General features: G+C 40.7%; 1 protein-coding gene across 1 annotated transcript; it reads left to right on the forward strand.

Annotated features, from left to right (window-relative positions):
* Positions 1–6367: 6367 nt before the first annotated feature.
* On the forward strand, positions 6368–12393 carry LOC148873167 (acyltransferase GLAUCE-like). Its single transcript, XM_088942148.1, has 2 exons — positions 6368–6915; positions 11347–12393. The coding sequence occupies exons 1-2, from the start codon at positions 6457–6459 to the stop codon at positions 12265–12267; spliced, it is 1380 nt and encodes a 459-aa protein (XP_088798274.1). The 5' UTR covers positions 6368–6456; the 3' UTR covers positions 12268–12393.
* Positions 12394–13467: the final 1074 nt, after the last annotated feature.

Genomic DNA, 13467 nt, shown 5'->3' on the forward strand with positions numbered 1-13467 from the left:
CAAGAGGCCGCTGAGGAGGCAGTCCCGCAGTACAAGAGCTCAGTGGAGCTTCGACAGGACATGGATCAGTATGCTTCGGCTTCCTATGAGGTTGGTTTCAACGTCTTCCAGCGGACAGCACTGCACCATAGTCCCGAGCTAGCCAGTGTTGCACAGACTTGGGAGGCCTACGATGACGAAACGTCCCCGGCCTCGGATAAACTTGTTGATGAGGAAGGCAGAGGCGGCAATGAAGATGAAGATGGAGATGACGAGGCAACCAATCTCCCTTCCACGGATTGAACTGTTGTGGGTTCCTTTCTCTCTCTCTCTTTTTTATTGCTCTTGTAATAGCTCGGTATGTCGAGCTTTCACCTGTTGTACTGGCTATTTAACTTAATGAAATTTTCTGGTTCTAAACTTGTGTGCAACCATCTTTTTTTTTTGGGTTCCTCGGCCTTGCCTTGGCCGAGGTTTGAGTTGGCCGAGATCCTCAGCCTCCGACTGGCGAAGCGGGAGTGCATTCCGATCTCTCATCTGTGGGATGCTCAGTTTCCGGTCTCGGGAGACTTTGGAGCGCTTTGAGGGATAGTCATTGCTTGGATAGCTTTGACGGACTTAGTCGGTAGGTGAGTGGAAAGTGATTGACCGTCCTCACGCCTTGATGGGCGGGGGCATTCTTCTCCGCTTTAGGCTCAGGCCATGGGTAACCGAGTCAAATTGGTCGGCAATACGCTGCTAAGCTATGCGTTGTGGGCTCGAGCCATTCAGAGGTCAGTTGAGTCAGGTTGGTCAGCAATACGCTGTCGAGCTATGCATTGTGGGCTCAGGCCATTCGAAGGTCAGCTGTGTTAGGTTGGTCGGCAATACACTGGTGAGCTATGCTTTGTGGGCTCGAGCCATTCAGAGGTCAATCGAGTCAGTGAGTTGTACTGAGCTACACATGTGTTGCTTGGTCGCGCAACGTGGTCATGTAGCTTGGTCGTATAGCGCGGTCGTGTAGCGTGGTCGTGTGGCCTGTGTTCCAACTCCTCAATATTGGTCAGCCATCAAGGTCTTCGAGCCTGTAGGTGCCCGGAGCAGGAACTTTGGTGACTCTGTATGGCCCTTCCCAGTTTGGTCCGAGCTTGCCTTCCTCGGGGGTGGGCACTATGACTTGGCAGAGGACGAGGTCACCTGCCTTGAACTCGCATCTTCTGACCTTGGTGTCGTAGTATTTCGCCATCCTCTGTTGTTGTGTTACCATCTTGACATGTGCTCAGTCCCGGGCTTCCCCGATCGGGTCTAACTCTACACGGAGGTCCTCATCGTTCTAGTCCTCATCAAAGGGGTCGGTCCCGAGGGTTGGAGAGCCAATCTCTACAGGCACCATAGCTTCAGCTCCGTAGGTCAGGCTAAAGGGTGTTTCTCCGATTTTTGTCTGCGGAGTAGCCCAATATGCCCAGAGTATGCTTGGCAGTTCCTCAACCCACCTCCCCTTGGCCTGGTCTAACCGAGTATTTAGGTCATGCAATAAGGTTCGGTTGGTTACCTTGGTTTGCCCATTGCTCTGGGGTCAGTGTATAGCGATGGTCCGATGATTGATCTTCAAGTCGGAGCAAAGGGCTTCGAACTTTCCATCAGTGAACTATGTTCCATTGTTTGTGCTGAAGACATGCAGAATACTGAATTGGAAGACAATACTTTGCCAGAAAAAGTTTCGGGCATTGTGCATAGTAATGTGTGCCACAGCTTTGGCTTACACCCATTTGGTGAAGTAATCCATTGCCACCAGGAGGAACTTTTTCTAAGCAACCGCGGGGGGGAAGGGATCGAGGATGTCCATCCCCCATTGTGCAAATGGCCATGGGATGGTGATCGGCTTCAGGGGGACTACAGGCTGGTGATGGAGATTGGAATGTCGTTGACAACTGTCGCATTTCTAAACTAGCTGGGTTGCGTCTTGCGTCATCATCGGTGAATGTGATAGATTGGTCGCTTCTTCTTGTGCCCCTGGTTGTTGATCTCGCACAGTCGCGCATACTTCTTGTGCCCCGAGCAACTCTCCCCTCTTGCAATAATTCCACCTGATATGACACCAGCAGGGTGTTCGGAGCGGTGGTCGAGCATCCTCCATGCGTTGTTCCTCCTATGCCAGCTTCTCGCTCTAATCAATGAACCCGTCAAGGCATCCGCACCTAATTAGGTCTTCAATGTGGTTGTGTAGGTCGAAGCAGCTCTCTGTGTTAGGGCCATGATCTCTATGGAACTCGCAATACTTGTTGTGGTTCCTTTTGTTGCTTTGTGTTTTCATCTTCTCAGGCCAACGAACGTAATTGCGGTCGCAGATTTGCATTAGGACTTCAGATTGCGGCAAATTGAGCAGCGTGAAGTTCCGATAGGTCGGAATGGGTGTCCATGGTCTATGGTCTGATTGGCGGTCTTGCCTCTTATGGTCCCGGTCTAATCTTTCTGACTTCCGCACCTTAGTATCTCTCCTCTTCTTGTTAGGCTTCTCTTCCTCGTCCCGCAGCTTGTGTATGCGCTTCTTCCACGTTGATACACTTCTGCACATGGCTCATCAGTGCAGCCAGGGTTTGCAAAGGGTTCTTGGAGATGGAGAAGTTGAATGGGGATGGGCGGAGGCCCTGTTGAATAGCAGTGACAGCCACATACTGGTTCAGGTTCCTAACTTGTAGCGCCTCCCTGTTGAATCTCGCCATGTAGTCCCTAAGGGACACGTTTTTCCTTTGTCGTACCTGGATGAGGTTGGCTAAGGTCTTCGAATGCTTTTGACTCACTGTAAATTGTGTACGGAACTGAGTTTCCAACTGCTCCCATGATGCTATTGAGCATGGAGGCAGAGAGGAATACCAGGTTAGGGCTGGACTTGTGAAGGTGGCCACCAGGGCTTTACACATCAGGCCCTTGGATGATCCGTGCAACATTAACTGAGCCTTCAGTGCCTTGATGTGGTCGGCAGGATCAGTGTTTCTGTCGTACTTATCAAGTTGAGGTGCCCGCCATCCTGTGGGAGGTACCTCATTCACAATCTCCTAGGTGAAGGGTGGTTCCTTGGCAGTGGGTACAGTTGGTTGCACGGGCTGATCTACAACCAGCATCATGCTTCTCGTTATTTGTATGGTCCGGGACCGCGGTGTGCATTGCCCTTTCCTTCTTGGGGTGCACGGTGTGGTCTTTCATCGAGTTGGACTCGACAACGAAGATCATGTGAGGTGGCATTCATTTACTGAACCTTTCCTTGGTGAGGATCTGTGTGGTTTGGTGCATCCTACTACGAGAGCAGGCAGAGGGAGCTGACCTTCTTGTTGTGTCTTGCTTTTCTTGGTTGGACCGCACTGCACCCTTGTCCGCTCGGTGCGCTTTGCGGTTCTCAAGGCAAGGATCATCCTCCATACGCGTCGGGCCATGAGGGGGGACGGTCTTGCTTGGTGGTGCCACGGATCCTTATGTTCTACATCATTTCGAAGATCTTGTCAACCTTCTCTTGCATTGCTCAAAACTGCATTAGATCAACCGCGGCTAGAGGCTGTGGAATTTCTTGAGGCGAAGGGCTACGATGTTGAGACTCCCGAGACGGAGATTAGCTATTGATCATTCGGGCTAGTTCTTGTGCATCTTGATCGCTTTCTTCATTGCACGGTGAGGAATGACGGATTTTCGGGAAAGGCTTTTTGTGCATTTCCCACAGATGGCGCCAATCTGATGCTGCTAAATCAAGGCGGTGCACAAACTTAGGAGAGCAACCAAATAGTCCTTGCTGGCAGGGCGAGGCTAAGCTACAAAGACGAGGCTGCACTTCAAGACCTGCGATCAAGAGAGGAGATGTCAGAGGCCCGAGGAGTTATCTCTGGGTAAGTACTCCGATTCTCAAGTCAGTAGACGATGGTAGATGGTCAACCCGAGCTATAAGGTTGCTGGTCCAAGCTAAGTAGCAATATGGGCCAGATTACAATTAAATATTAGTTCTTAGAAGTGTGATGCACTACTAACCAAGCCATAAACCACCTGCCCAACCCATACTATCAACAACAAAATAACGATAATTTTGAAATTTGTTTAAAATAGAAGAAGCTTTATCAGCCTTACAGTAAACTTCCGAAAGAAAGAAAATATCTAGTCGCACTTGATGGTTTAGTTTATTCAATTGACGAACTGCCGATGGACTACTCCTTCCCCGGCAGTTCCAAGCTAATGTTCTCATGGCTGGAGTGGTGACACATATGCACATTACGGCTCCGTTTGGTTTGCGGGAATAAGGGTCTGGAATCGGAATCGGAATGGGCTATTCCGATTTCAACTGTTTAGTTGAATGGAATCGGAATCCCATTCGCATTTCTGTTGGAATGGCATTCCCTCATTTGAGGCCCCTCCTTTGGGAATGAAATCTCATTTCTATTGATTTTAATTCTCATTTGCATTCCTGTTTGAACCAAACAGACTATGAGAATGGATCATTCCGATTCCGATCCAGAAGATTTCGATTTTGATTTCAATTCAGAGTACAAACCAAATGGACCCTATTATTCACATTTGAGAGTTGGAGTGATGATAATAGAGATCTTGCATGCTTCTTTAAGGATCTGTTTGGTTCGTAGTCGGAATCGGAATAGGAATAGGAATCAGAATCAATATCCTGCAGAATTGGAATCGAAATGGTCTATTCCTATATTCTATTTGGTTCAAACAAGAATGAGAATGAAAATTAAAATCAGCAGGAATGAGATTTCATTCCCAAGGAAGGGGCAGGGAATGGCCATTCCCTCAAATAGGGAAATGCCATTCCAACAGGAATGATAATGGGATTCCGATTCCACCCAACCAAACAGTTGGAATCGAAATAGCCCATTCCGATTCCAATTCCAAACCATTCCTGCAAACCAAACGAACCCTAAATTTGGACCTGAATATGAAGAGGAGGGAAGGTCCTATTGGGTAGCGTCCACTTCAAAATTACTCTTTCTTTCAAGTTTTGGGCCGGCCCAATATTGTGGGCTGGTGAGATATCCATAGCAACATAGCTTTGAGATGAATTAATTCCCATGGCCATATTCTCCTGCATGGCTGCATGGATGGAGACATAAATGGCTATGATGATTTAGTTTTTTTTTTTTTTTTTGAGTTTTTGCTGGAAATGGGACGAAATGAGTCTATTTTGTGCCCTAAATGTATTTGGTTTGCTATATAGATGTTTTGTGACAATTTTAAGGAGCTATCCTTTTATTTTTTTGCATTTTAGGCTCCGTTTATAAAGAGTGCAAATACAAATATGTAAATGGAGCCTTGGTGAGACTTTTTTGACGTGGCGTTTTGGATTCCTAGAAACACATCTATGAAAGCTTGAACGGATCCTATTTGGATTGAATTTTGTTTTTTTTTTTTGGCTTTTTATATGATTTTTGGGGTTATGAAAGTATTCTATGTTTAATGTTTTAGTGATTAAAAAGGTATTTGGCACAGTGGCGTTGCATTGCTTTAATCGAAACAAATTTGTTAGGTTCATACTTAAAATATTTTGAAAAAGTATTGAGTTAATGAATGCAAAATCGTTATTTATACCTAAAACATCAAATTTGATGTTTCTCATACACATGCATTTTTTTAGTTTAAATAATACTCCTATAATGATGTGGCAACTCGTATTCTGTATTTGATCAACCCAAAACCCAACCCCAACATAAGGTAGGGTGATCATTTCAGCCCGGCCTAGCCCAGCCCAGAAATTCCGGGCTTGGGCCTAGGTTTTATGTTCAGGTCCGGCCCGGGCCCGGGCCCGGGCCCACATCAGGCCTACAAATTTTAAGATTAGACTTGGGCTTAATACTTCAAACACAGCCCGGCCCAGTCCAGAAATTTCGGGCTTGGGCCTGTGTTTTATGTTCAAGCCCGGCCTGGGCCCGGGCCCACATTAGGCCCACAAATTTTAGAGCCGGGCTTGGGCTTAATATTTCAAATCCAGCCCGGCCCGCATATATTTAAATTTACACATTTTGTGTGTAATGTATATATATGTATACATGTTATTGTACATTATATTATATATTTTATATATAAATATTATAACATGACATTTATAATGTATATTATATGTAACATTTTATATTATATAATGTATAAAATAAGTTTATATACATATTATGTCATTTAATATATACATATATAATATTTTATATATGAGTGACATTGGCCGAGAATTAGGCCCAGCCCATGATCACCCTTAACATATGGCCACTGTACCAAACGCTCCTTTAAGTTGTTTCCTCTATTCACCATTAACAACACACTAATAAATCGGCGGCAATATAATATGAAGGGGCTATAATGCTTTTTTATTAAATTACTCAACTACTTTTGTCACTCAACTACTGATGAGTGATAAAAGCACTGTATCCTAAGCTTTGGAAGGCCTATAAATCCTGAAGGCTTACTGGTTACAATCACGACCTGTGTAGATTTCCCCAATCCCCTTCAATATCAATGGAAACACACTGCCAAAACCCTCCACTCTCTCTCATTACCGATCTAAAGGTAAGACGACAACGTCCCTCTAGGATCATCCCACCAGAGAAAACCGAGAGACGGTTCCTTTTCCTTTCAAACATGGATCAAGTTCTCAACTTCAATGTTGAAACTGTCCATTTTTTTCCGGCAAATCCTAGTTTCCCACCGGAAACTGTGGTCGACATACTCGAAGCTGCATTTCAGAAGATACTCATGCCATATGATTTCTTGGCTGGAAGGCTGAGGTTTAATCCCCAACAACGACGCTTAGAGATCGACTGCAACTCCGCTGGGATAGGTTTTTGGGTGGCTTCCAGTGAATTATCACTGGACGAGATCGGAGACCTGGTCTACCCTAACCCAGCGTTTCGACAACTTATCATGGATAAAGTGGACACCTTGGATGCAGATGACAGCCCCCTCTGTGTCGTCCAGGTATTGAGCTGCCTAATTTCCTATAATATAGTCTTTGGTGTTTGGCATATTTTTCAGTGGGTTTTTTGGTCTATCTAAAAGACTAAAGAATGGATTTTTTTTTTTTCATTTGGTATTGCATATATTGAAAGACAAAAACTGATGCACGGAAAGCCTGTTTGGCTTTTTGCACGGACTGTTGGCTTTTTAAAAGCCCAGCAGCTTGCATTTTGATATTTTCCCCTTGATGGGAAAAGATATAATCATCAAAAGCTCCAACATTGAAAATATGTGGGAAGCCCATTTCGAGCTTTTTTGAGAAGCTTCAAATGGAACATTTCACTTTTTTCAACTTGTCTTTGCACGGAAAGACATGTCTTAATTAACCAAACGATCTTCAAGCTACTAAAATCTTAATACAAAATCTTACATCATCTTTTAGCTGTCAAGTCTTCCAGAAGATCTTTTAAAAAGGACTTGCCTAATGGCACCGAAATATTTGGTCTTTTCATGCTGAAAATAGCCTTCCCAAAACAGTTGAATGGACCATGATGCAAACCAGAAAGTCTTTATATTTAAAGACAAGAACCCAAGAGCTCAGCACATGTTGTCTACTAGGCTGTTGAAAAATCTACCTAGAAAGACTTGCCAAAATACCTCTTTATTGGCATACAGCAGCTCCAACAGGCTACACTGTCCAATCAAGTGTGAATACGCCGAGCAAGGTTTAGTTGAATGCTTTAGCAGTTCAATGGGCTGTGGAACCAACAATAAGGTTTCACATGAGTATTAAATACATGGGACCTGCATCTTTTATAGTGGGGCCCATGAATTTAATAGTGGTGTGGAACTTCATCATTGATTCCACAACATGTTGGACAGCTAAAGCGTTCAGCTAATCTGAATTCAAATAAGTCAATTGTTGGTAATCTGACGAACAATATGGTTAGGATGCTACCCAAACTAGTAACCACCCCCACCCGCTCGCACTGGAAAGAATTAGAAGAAATAGGAAGGCTCGTTTACACCAACTAATGGTGTCTCAATTGAAACTCGATTTACTCCTCACAGAGCATGTCACACACAAATCTCACAACACATCACAACCACGATTTGAGAACATCTTCCCCTTAAACTATCACATGCTAATCAAATAAATAGCATTAATTCTATGAGGAAAGGAGGGTAGAGAATACCCTTGTGCACAACATGTGTTGCGTAAGACATTTTTAAATGCCCAAACCTAAATCCCCATGGCATGATTTGATCTCAATTCTCCACTAGAATTAGCCAAAACTAGGGGTGTCAATGGACCGGTTTTGAGTTGGAATCCGTCCAAATCAAAATCCATTTGGATAGATTGGATGGACCAATAAAACATATTGAATTTGGATAGACCAATATGACATATTGGATTGGATTGAGCCAATATCTTGTCCATTGATAGAAGATAAGAATATAGGTGTCAAAGAACAAGATTTGAATTGAAACCAATCTAAATTAAAAGGAATTTGAACAGATTGGGCAGTCCCTAAACCAGTCCAAAATAGTCCAAAATATATATTGGACTGGATTGGACCAAGTCCATTTATAATGACTCACATTAGACAGAACCGGATTGGACCAAATCCAGTCCAATTGACACCCCTAGCCAAGACCTTACCTAACTAAGCTAGCTGGCATCCTCACACCATCCTACTATTGTTACTTGTTTGGTGGCACATAATTAATGATGAGTTATGTATGGTCAAGCAATCTTTAATGTGTCAACATGGTTGTTAGCGTAAAAGGATTATAATATATTACGCATGAGAAGGCCTCATTTTAAAAGCCATTGGTGTGTATTTATTTGCATGTAGGACTTTTTTTCGAGTCCGGATCTCTTGCCCACGAGAATTCTGCCCATGTTTATCGTAGTTATATATGGAGAACATTTCATCCTCTGCATAGTATTATTTAGGGGGAGATATTCCCAATTCACGGGGGGTAGTGTATTGTGGGTAGGCGTAGGTAGGAGATCCGTAGTCCTCTTTTTCATCTTTCTCTAGTAAGAGTTATTTGCACAGTAAAAAAACAAATTTCCACATTTCAGAAATCCTGCCTATATTTTTTAAAAGTGTATTCTCTAACATGAATATTTTTGTTTCATCTCATATTTAGGAATTATTATACCCATGCAATTACTATTAAGGATGGTTTCTACACACAAAAAAAAAATACAAAATTTATGAGCAACAAAAAAATAAAATAAAGTAATTTAAAGTTATAATTACCTTTGAGCAATGGATATGAAGGGCAAGTTTGAAAAATAAATCAGTTTTGAAAAAGAGATTGGAAGGGTTTGAAATAACGATTGAGATGAAGAAAAAAAAATGGAAAATAAACATTTTGTTCAAAAATAACCGCATGGGTATTTTGGACATTTTAATGCCTCTTAATAGAGGATTATAATAAAATGGGTCTACTTGCAACTATGTCAGAAAGTTCAGGGGAGGTGGTTGCAATTACCAAATTTCATGAGAGGTTTCAAAAATGGTGAGAAACTTCAGGGGAGGCTTAGCAATTTACTCTTTTCAAAAGAAACTGTATTTAAAAGAAATTGGGCTCAAAGTTCAAATAGAAAAGTTTAAAATAAAATTGAAAAAGGTGAACTAATATCTCGTCAGAATATCTAGGTAAATAGTATATGCTTTATGAAACATGGTATCTCACTACTAGAGAAATTAATCATGCTTTTGAATCTAGAATTAAGAAATATTTCTAGTTTTAACTTTTACCTCCAGAAAGAGATATCTTCTCTCGCATTTATCGCAACCATACATGGAAAACATCTCATCCTCTGCATAGCATTATGTAGAGGGAGATGTTCCCAATTCATGGGGAATAGTGTATTGTTGGTAGGCATGGGCAGAGTTCTCGTGGGCAGGAGATCCGGAGTACTAGAATGAAAGAAAGATATATATGGTACACAACCAATAAGCCGGTTTATTTGTTTTTGTTTCAACAAAGTAATGCTTTTTCAAATCATTTGTGTGACAAAGTTTCCTTGAGAAAGACGTAAAAATAATTGAAACATTTGCGGGCTAGTTCCATCTCCCTCAACTTTTTTCTCTCTTATTTTCTATTGGAACTAAAACAGCCTAAAGAATCCAAAATACTAAAAATATATTAAACACAAATGTATTGAAGGAATGGAGAACAAACAATTGATTGATTTTGATTGATAGAAGGAATGCTAGATAATATCAATTATCTTTCTTTAATAAGAAGAACTAGGTCCCATTTAGGGATGCAAATGGATCAGATTCGAGCTAGAGTATATTCGAATCCGATCCGACATTGTTTATGTTGGATCCGATCTGATCCATTTCGATATGACTCTATTTGAATTCGAATCCTATCGATAAGTCAGATCTTTGGATATGATTCAATCTAAGTTGTTTTCTTTAAAAATTAATAAATTATTAAAAGAAAAATAAAATATACTAATTTAAATAAAACAAAAATATAATTTTTTTCATCATATACATGTTTTTTATAAAAATAAATAAATAATATAATAAATTTATAAAAATATATTATAAATAAATAAATAACATATATATGTATTATATATATTTATATTTATAAATATATAATATATATCGAAATCGGATAGTGGGTAATCCAAATCTGACCCAATTTTTTATCAAATCCTATTATCCGATCTTATCCGAAGATTCAATCAGGTGTGACCCAAATTCGACCAAATAGGGTCGGATCTCAAATTAGATCGGATCATGATCCAATCCATTTGCACCCCTACTCCCATTCGTTTTTTAGGAAGCCACTTACCCATATTCTTTTGGGAAAATCTATGATGCATAAAAGACATGGTATAGAAAGAGTTTTGACCAATCAAAACCCACCCATGAATTTTGATAAATAACACGTGATTGACTACCAAGTTTATGATTTCAGTTGATTGGTAGACTGTTTTTGGCTATCATATCTTTTCCATATAATAGTTAAACTTTATTCTTTTATTTCCCAAATAAATAAGATAATGGTCTTTGTGCCATAAAAATTTATTATTAAAAAATAATAATTTTTTTCCCATCCAAATGTTGACAACTTTCTTCCGTGCAAAATTTATTCATCCACTTATAAGATATGTATCACTTACCTGAATAAAACAATACTCACAAAAAATGATATTTTCATAAATCGCACATAAACATGAAAAAAAAACATAAATAAAAACCAAAAAATATAAATTTTTCATAAATCCCACATGTCCTAAATATGAACTCCCTATTGCTCCGTATTACCCGAACTTTGTTGATATCATAAATTTTCAAACTGTCACTACCCTCCCAGTGCTGATATCAAAAGGACAAATATATATATATATATATATATATATTGTTCTGATTTGTAAGTAATTAAGATGGTCAATTATTTTTGTTGCAGGTTACATCATTTAAATGCGGTGGATTTGCGATGGGTTTATGTACAAATCACGTAGCATTCGACGGTATTAGCGTCAAATTGTTCTTGGAAAATCTGGCCTCTCTTACTGATAACAAGCCACTTGTGCTGACGCCCTGCAATGATCGTCAACTGGTAGCAGCTAGATCCCCACCACGCGTCACATGTTCTCACCCAGAACTAGTGAAGCTTGAAATCCCCCAAGGCAATGTTGATGAGTTTGATCAGTCCAATACTCCAGTATTTGCACCTGCACCGGAGGATCTCGACTTCAAGATTTTCCGGTTAACCGAGTCTGACATTTCCAACTTAAAACAAAAGGCAGCAAAGCTTGGAGTTGGGGAAGGCCGTATCAGTAGTAGCTTCAATGTCGTCACGGCTCATGTGTGGCGGTGTAAAGCTCTGGCAGCAGCTGCTGACATAACACAGAATGATATTTCAGAGAAGATGTCAACAGTCCTGTATGCAGTTGATGTTCGATCAAAGCTAACTCCACCTCTTCCTCCATCATACACCGGCAATGCCGTGCTTACGGCTTATGCGATGGCCTCCTGTCATGAGCTTGATAATGCTCCCTTCTCCAGCTTGGTGGAGAAGGTCTTCGAGGGTGCCACCAGAATGACAGATGAGTACATCAGGTCTGCCATTGATTGGGGCGAGTTGTATCAAGGGTACCCACTCTGCGACCTCCTGATATCTTCATGGTGGAAGTTAGGATTTTCGGAAGTGAAATATCCTTGGGGAAGGCCTAAATATTGCTCCCCTATAATCCATCACAAGAAAGATGTTATTCTATTCTTCCCTGACATTGAGCGAGGCCAAAATGCGTTGAATATATTTGTGGCTCTACCGCACAAAGAAATGGACAAATTCCAAGCCCTCTTCAATAAGTTTCTAGCCTAGCCTAGAATCTAATGTGTATTTCAATTGATCCCTTGAAAGTTGAAACTGTTCGTGGTTGGCAACAACAGTATGTCAGTCAAATCGTTACCGATTTAATAAAACATATAGAAGGTGTTTTAAATGTAACTAAGTCAAATTGCATGGATTTGTGTCTTCTAGTGTGTATTTATTTATGCATCCATTAATTGGGCAAGTACATCTCCATGTATCTAATTATTTATCATGGTTTTCAAAATCGGACCGGATCGGATGGTCCGACCAAAAAAATGGGCTCAAAAATTAGATTTTTCCTCAAAATCGTTGATTTTGATCAGCGAATCATGGAATGGGGTGGTTAATTATTCAAATGGTTTTGACCTTTTTATTATTTTTTTATTTTTTTGTCAGTACAAGTTAAGCATTCGGTTCAAACGGTCGGACCATTCGACCTGATAACCGGACTCCTGATCAGTTCAGTCTCTGGGTCGGTTTTAAAAACCATACCATTTATGCATTCATCTTGTCCTGTTTGCCTTTAAAAAAATATATATTTCAACATCAATTCTAATTCTAATGTTTCTTTATTATCCATATTTTTCTGTTTTGAACGATTTAAAACATTATAAATAGAAATGACAATGATATCAAATACAACACAATCGAAAAAACCTATAAACCCAACACCAATATGCCCATCTTGACACCGAACACCCCCACTAGGCTACTTTTTACCTCCACTAGAAAGTTTGTTTATCTAAAAAGTTAGAACTGCATGTCTGAAATTAAAACATGATTGTTGACTGTCCAAAACACTTGAATGATTCTAGAGAATGGCCAAGGACTACCAAAGAAGATAATATGCAGGATTACCCCACTCATAAAGCCAAAGATGCGTCAGTATAGGAAACCTCCACCCCCAAGAAATGGAGGAGCGCTTTGTAGCAAATTCCAACCCATAATTAAAAGATGTGAGAAGGAAAAGCCTCACATACCATGATACCAATGGGTGAGAAGGAAACTTCTATCCCTTTCTTATTGATAGTCAAACAATCAAATACATCATATATGAGTTATCCCGTGATATGTTCATGTTGTTTAAGTCCAAGCACCTAATACACACTCCTTTAGTCCCACTATTCTATCAGGCTTATCACTCTAGATTTTGATGCAGTACTTTTCAACTCTGACGACATGCATCCTCCCAATGAGCCACAATTCTCA

This window comes from Nelumbo lutea, chromosome 1 (genome assembly GCF_056320005.1).
Source record: "Nelumbo lutea isolate HS-2025 chromosome 1, American lotus-T2T, whole genome shotgun sequence".
NCBI classification, from domain to species: domain Eukaryota; kingdom Viridiplantae; phylum Streptophyta; class Magnoliopsida; order Proteales; family Nelumbonaceae; genus Nelumbo; species Nelumbo lutea.

Bases quoted from the DNA above. Each gene is read 5' to 3' on its own strand.
- LOC148873167 (XM_088942148.1), top strand. From the start codon at position 6,457: ATGGAAACACACTGCCAAAACCCTCCACTCTCTCTCATTACCGATCTA. The intron at 6,916-11,346 runs GTATTGAGCTGC...TTTTTGTTGCAG, and splicing joins GCCCCCTCTGTGTCGTCCAG to GTTACATCATTTAAATGCGG.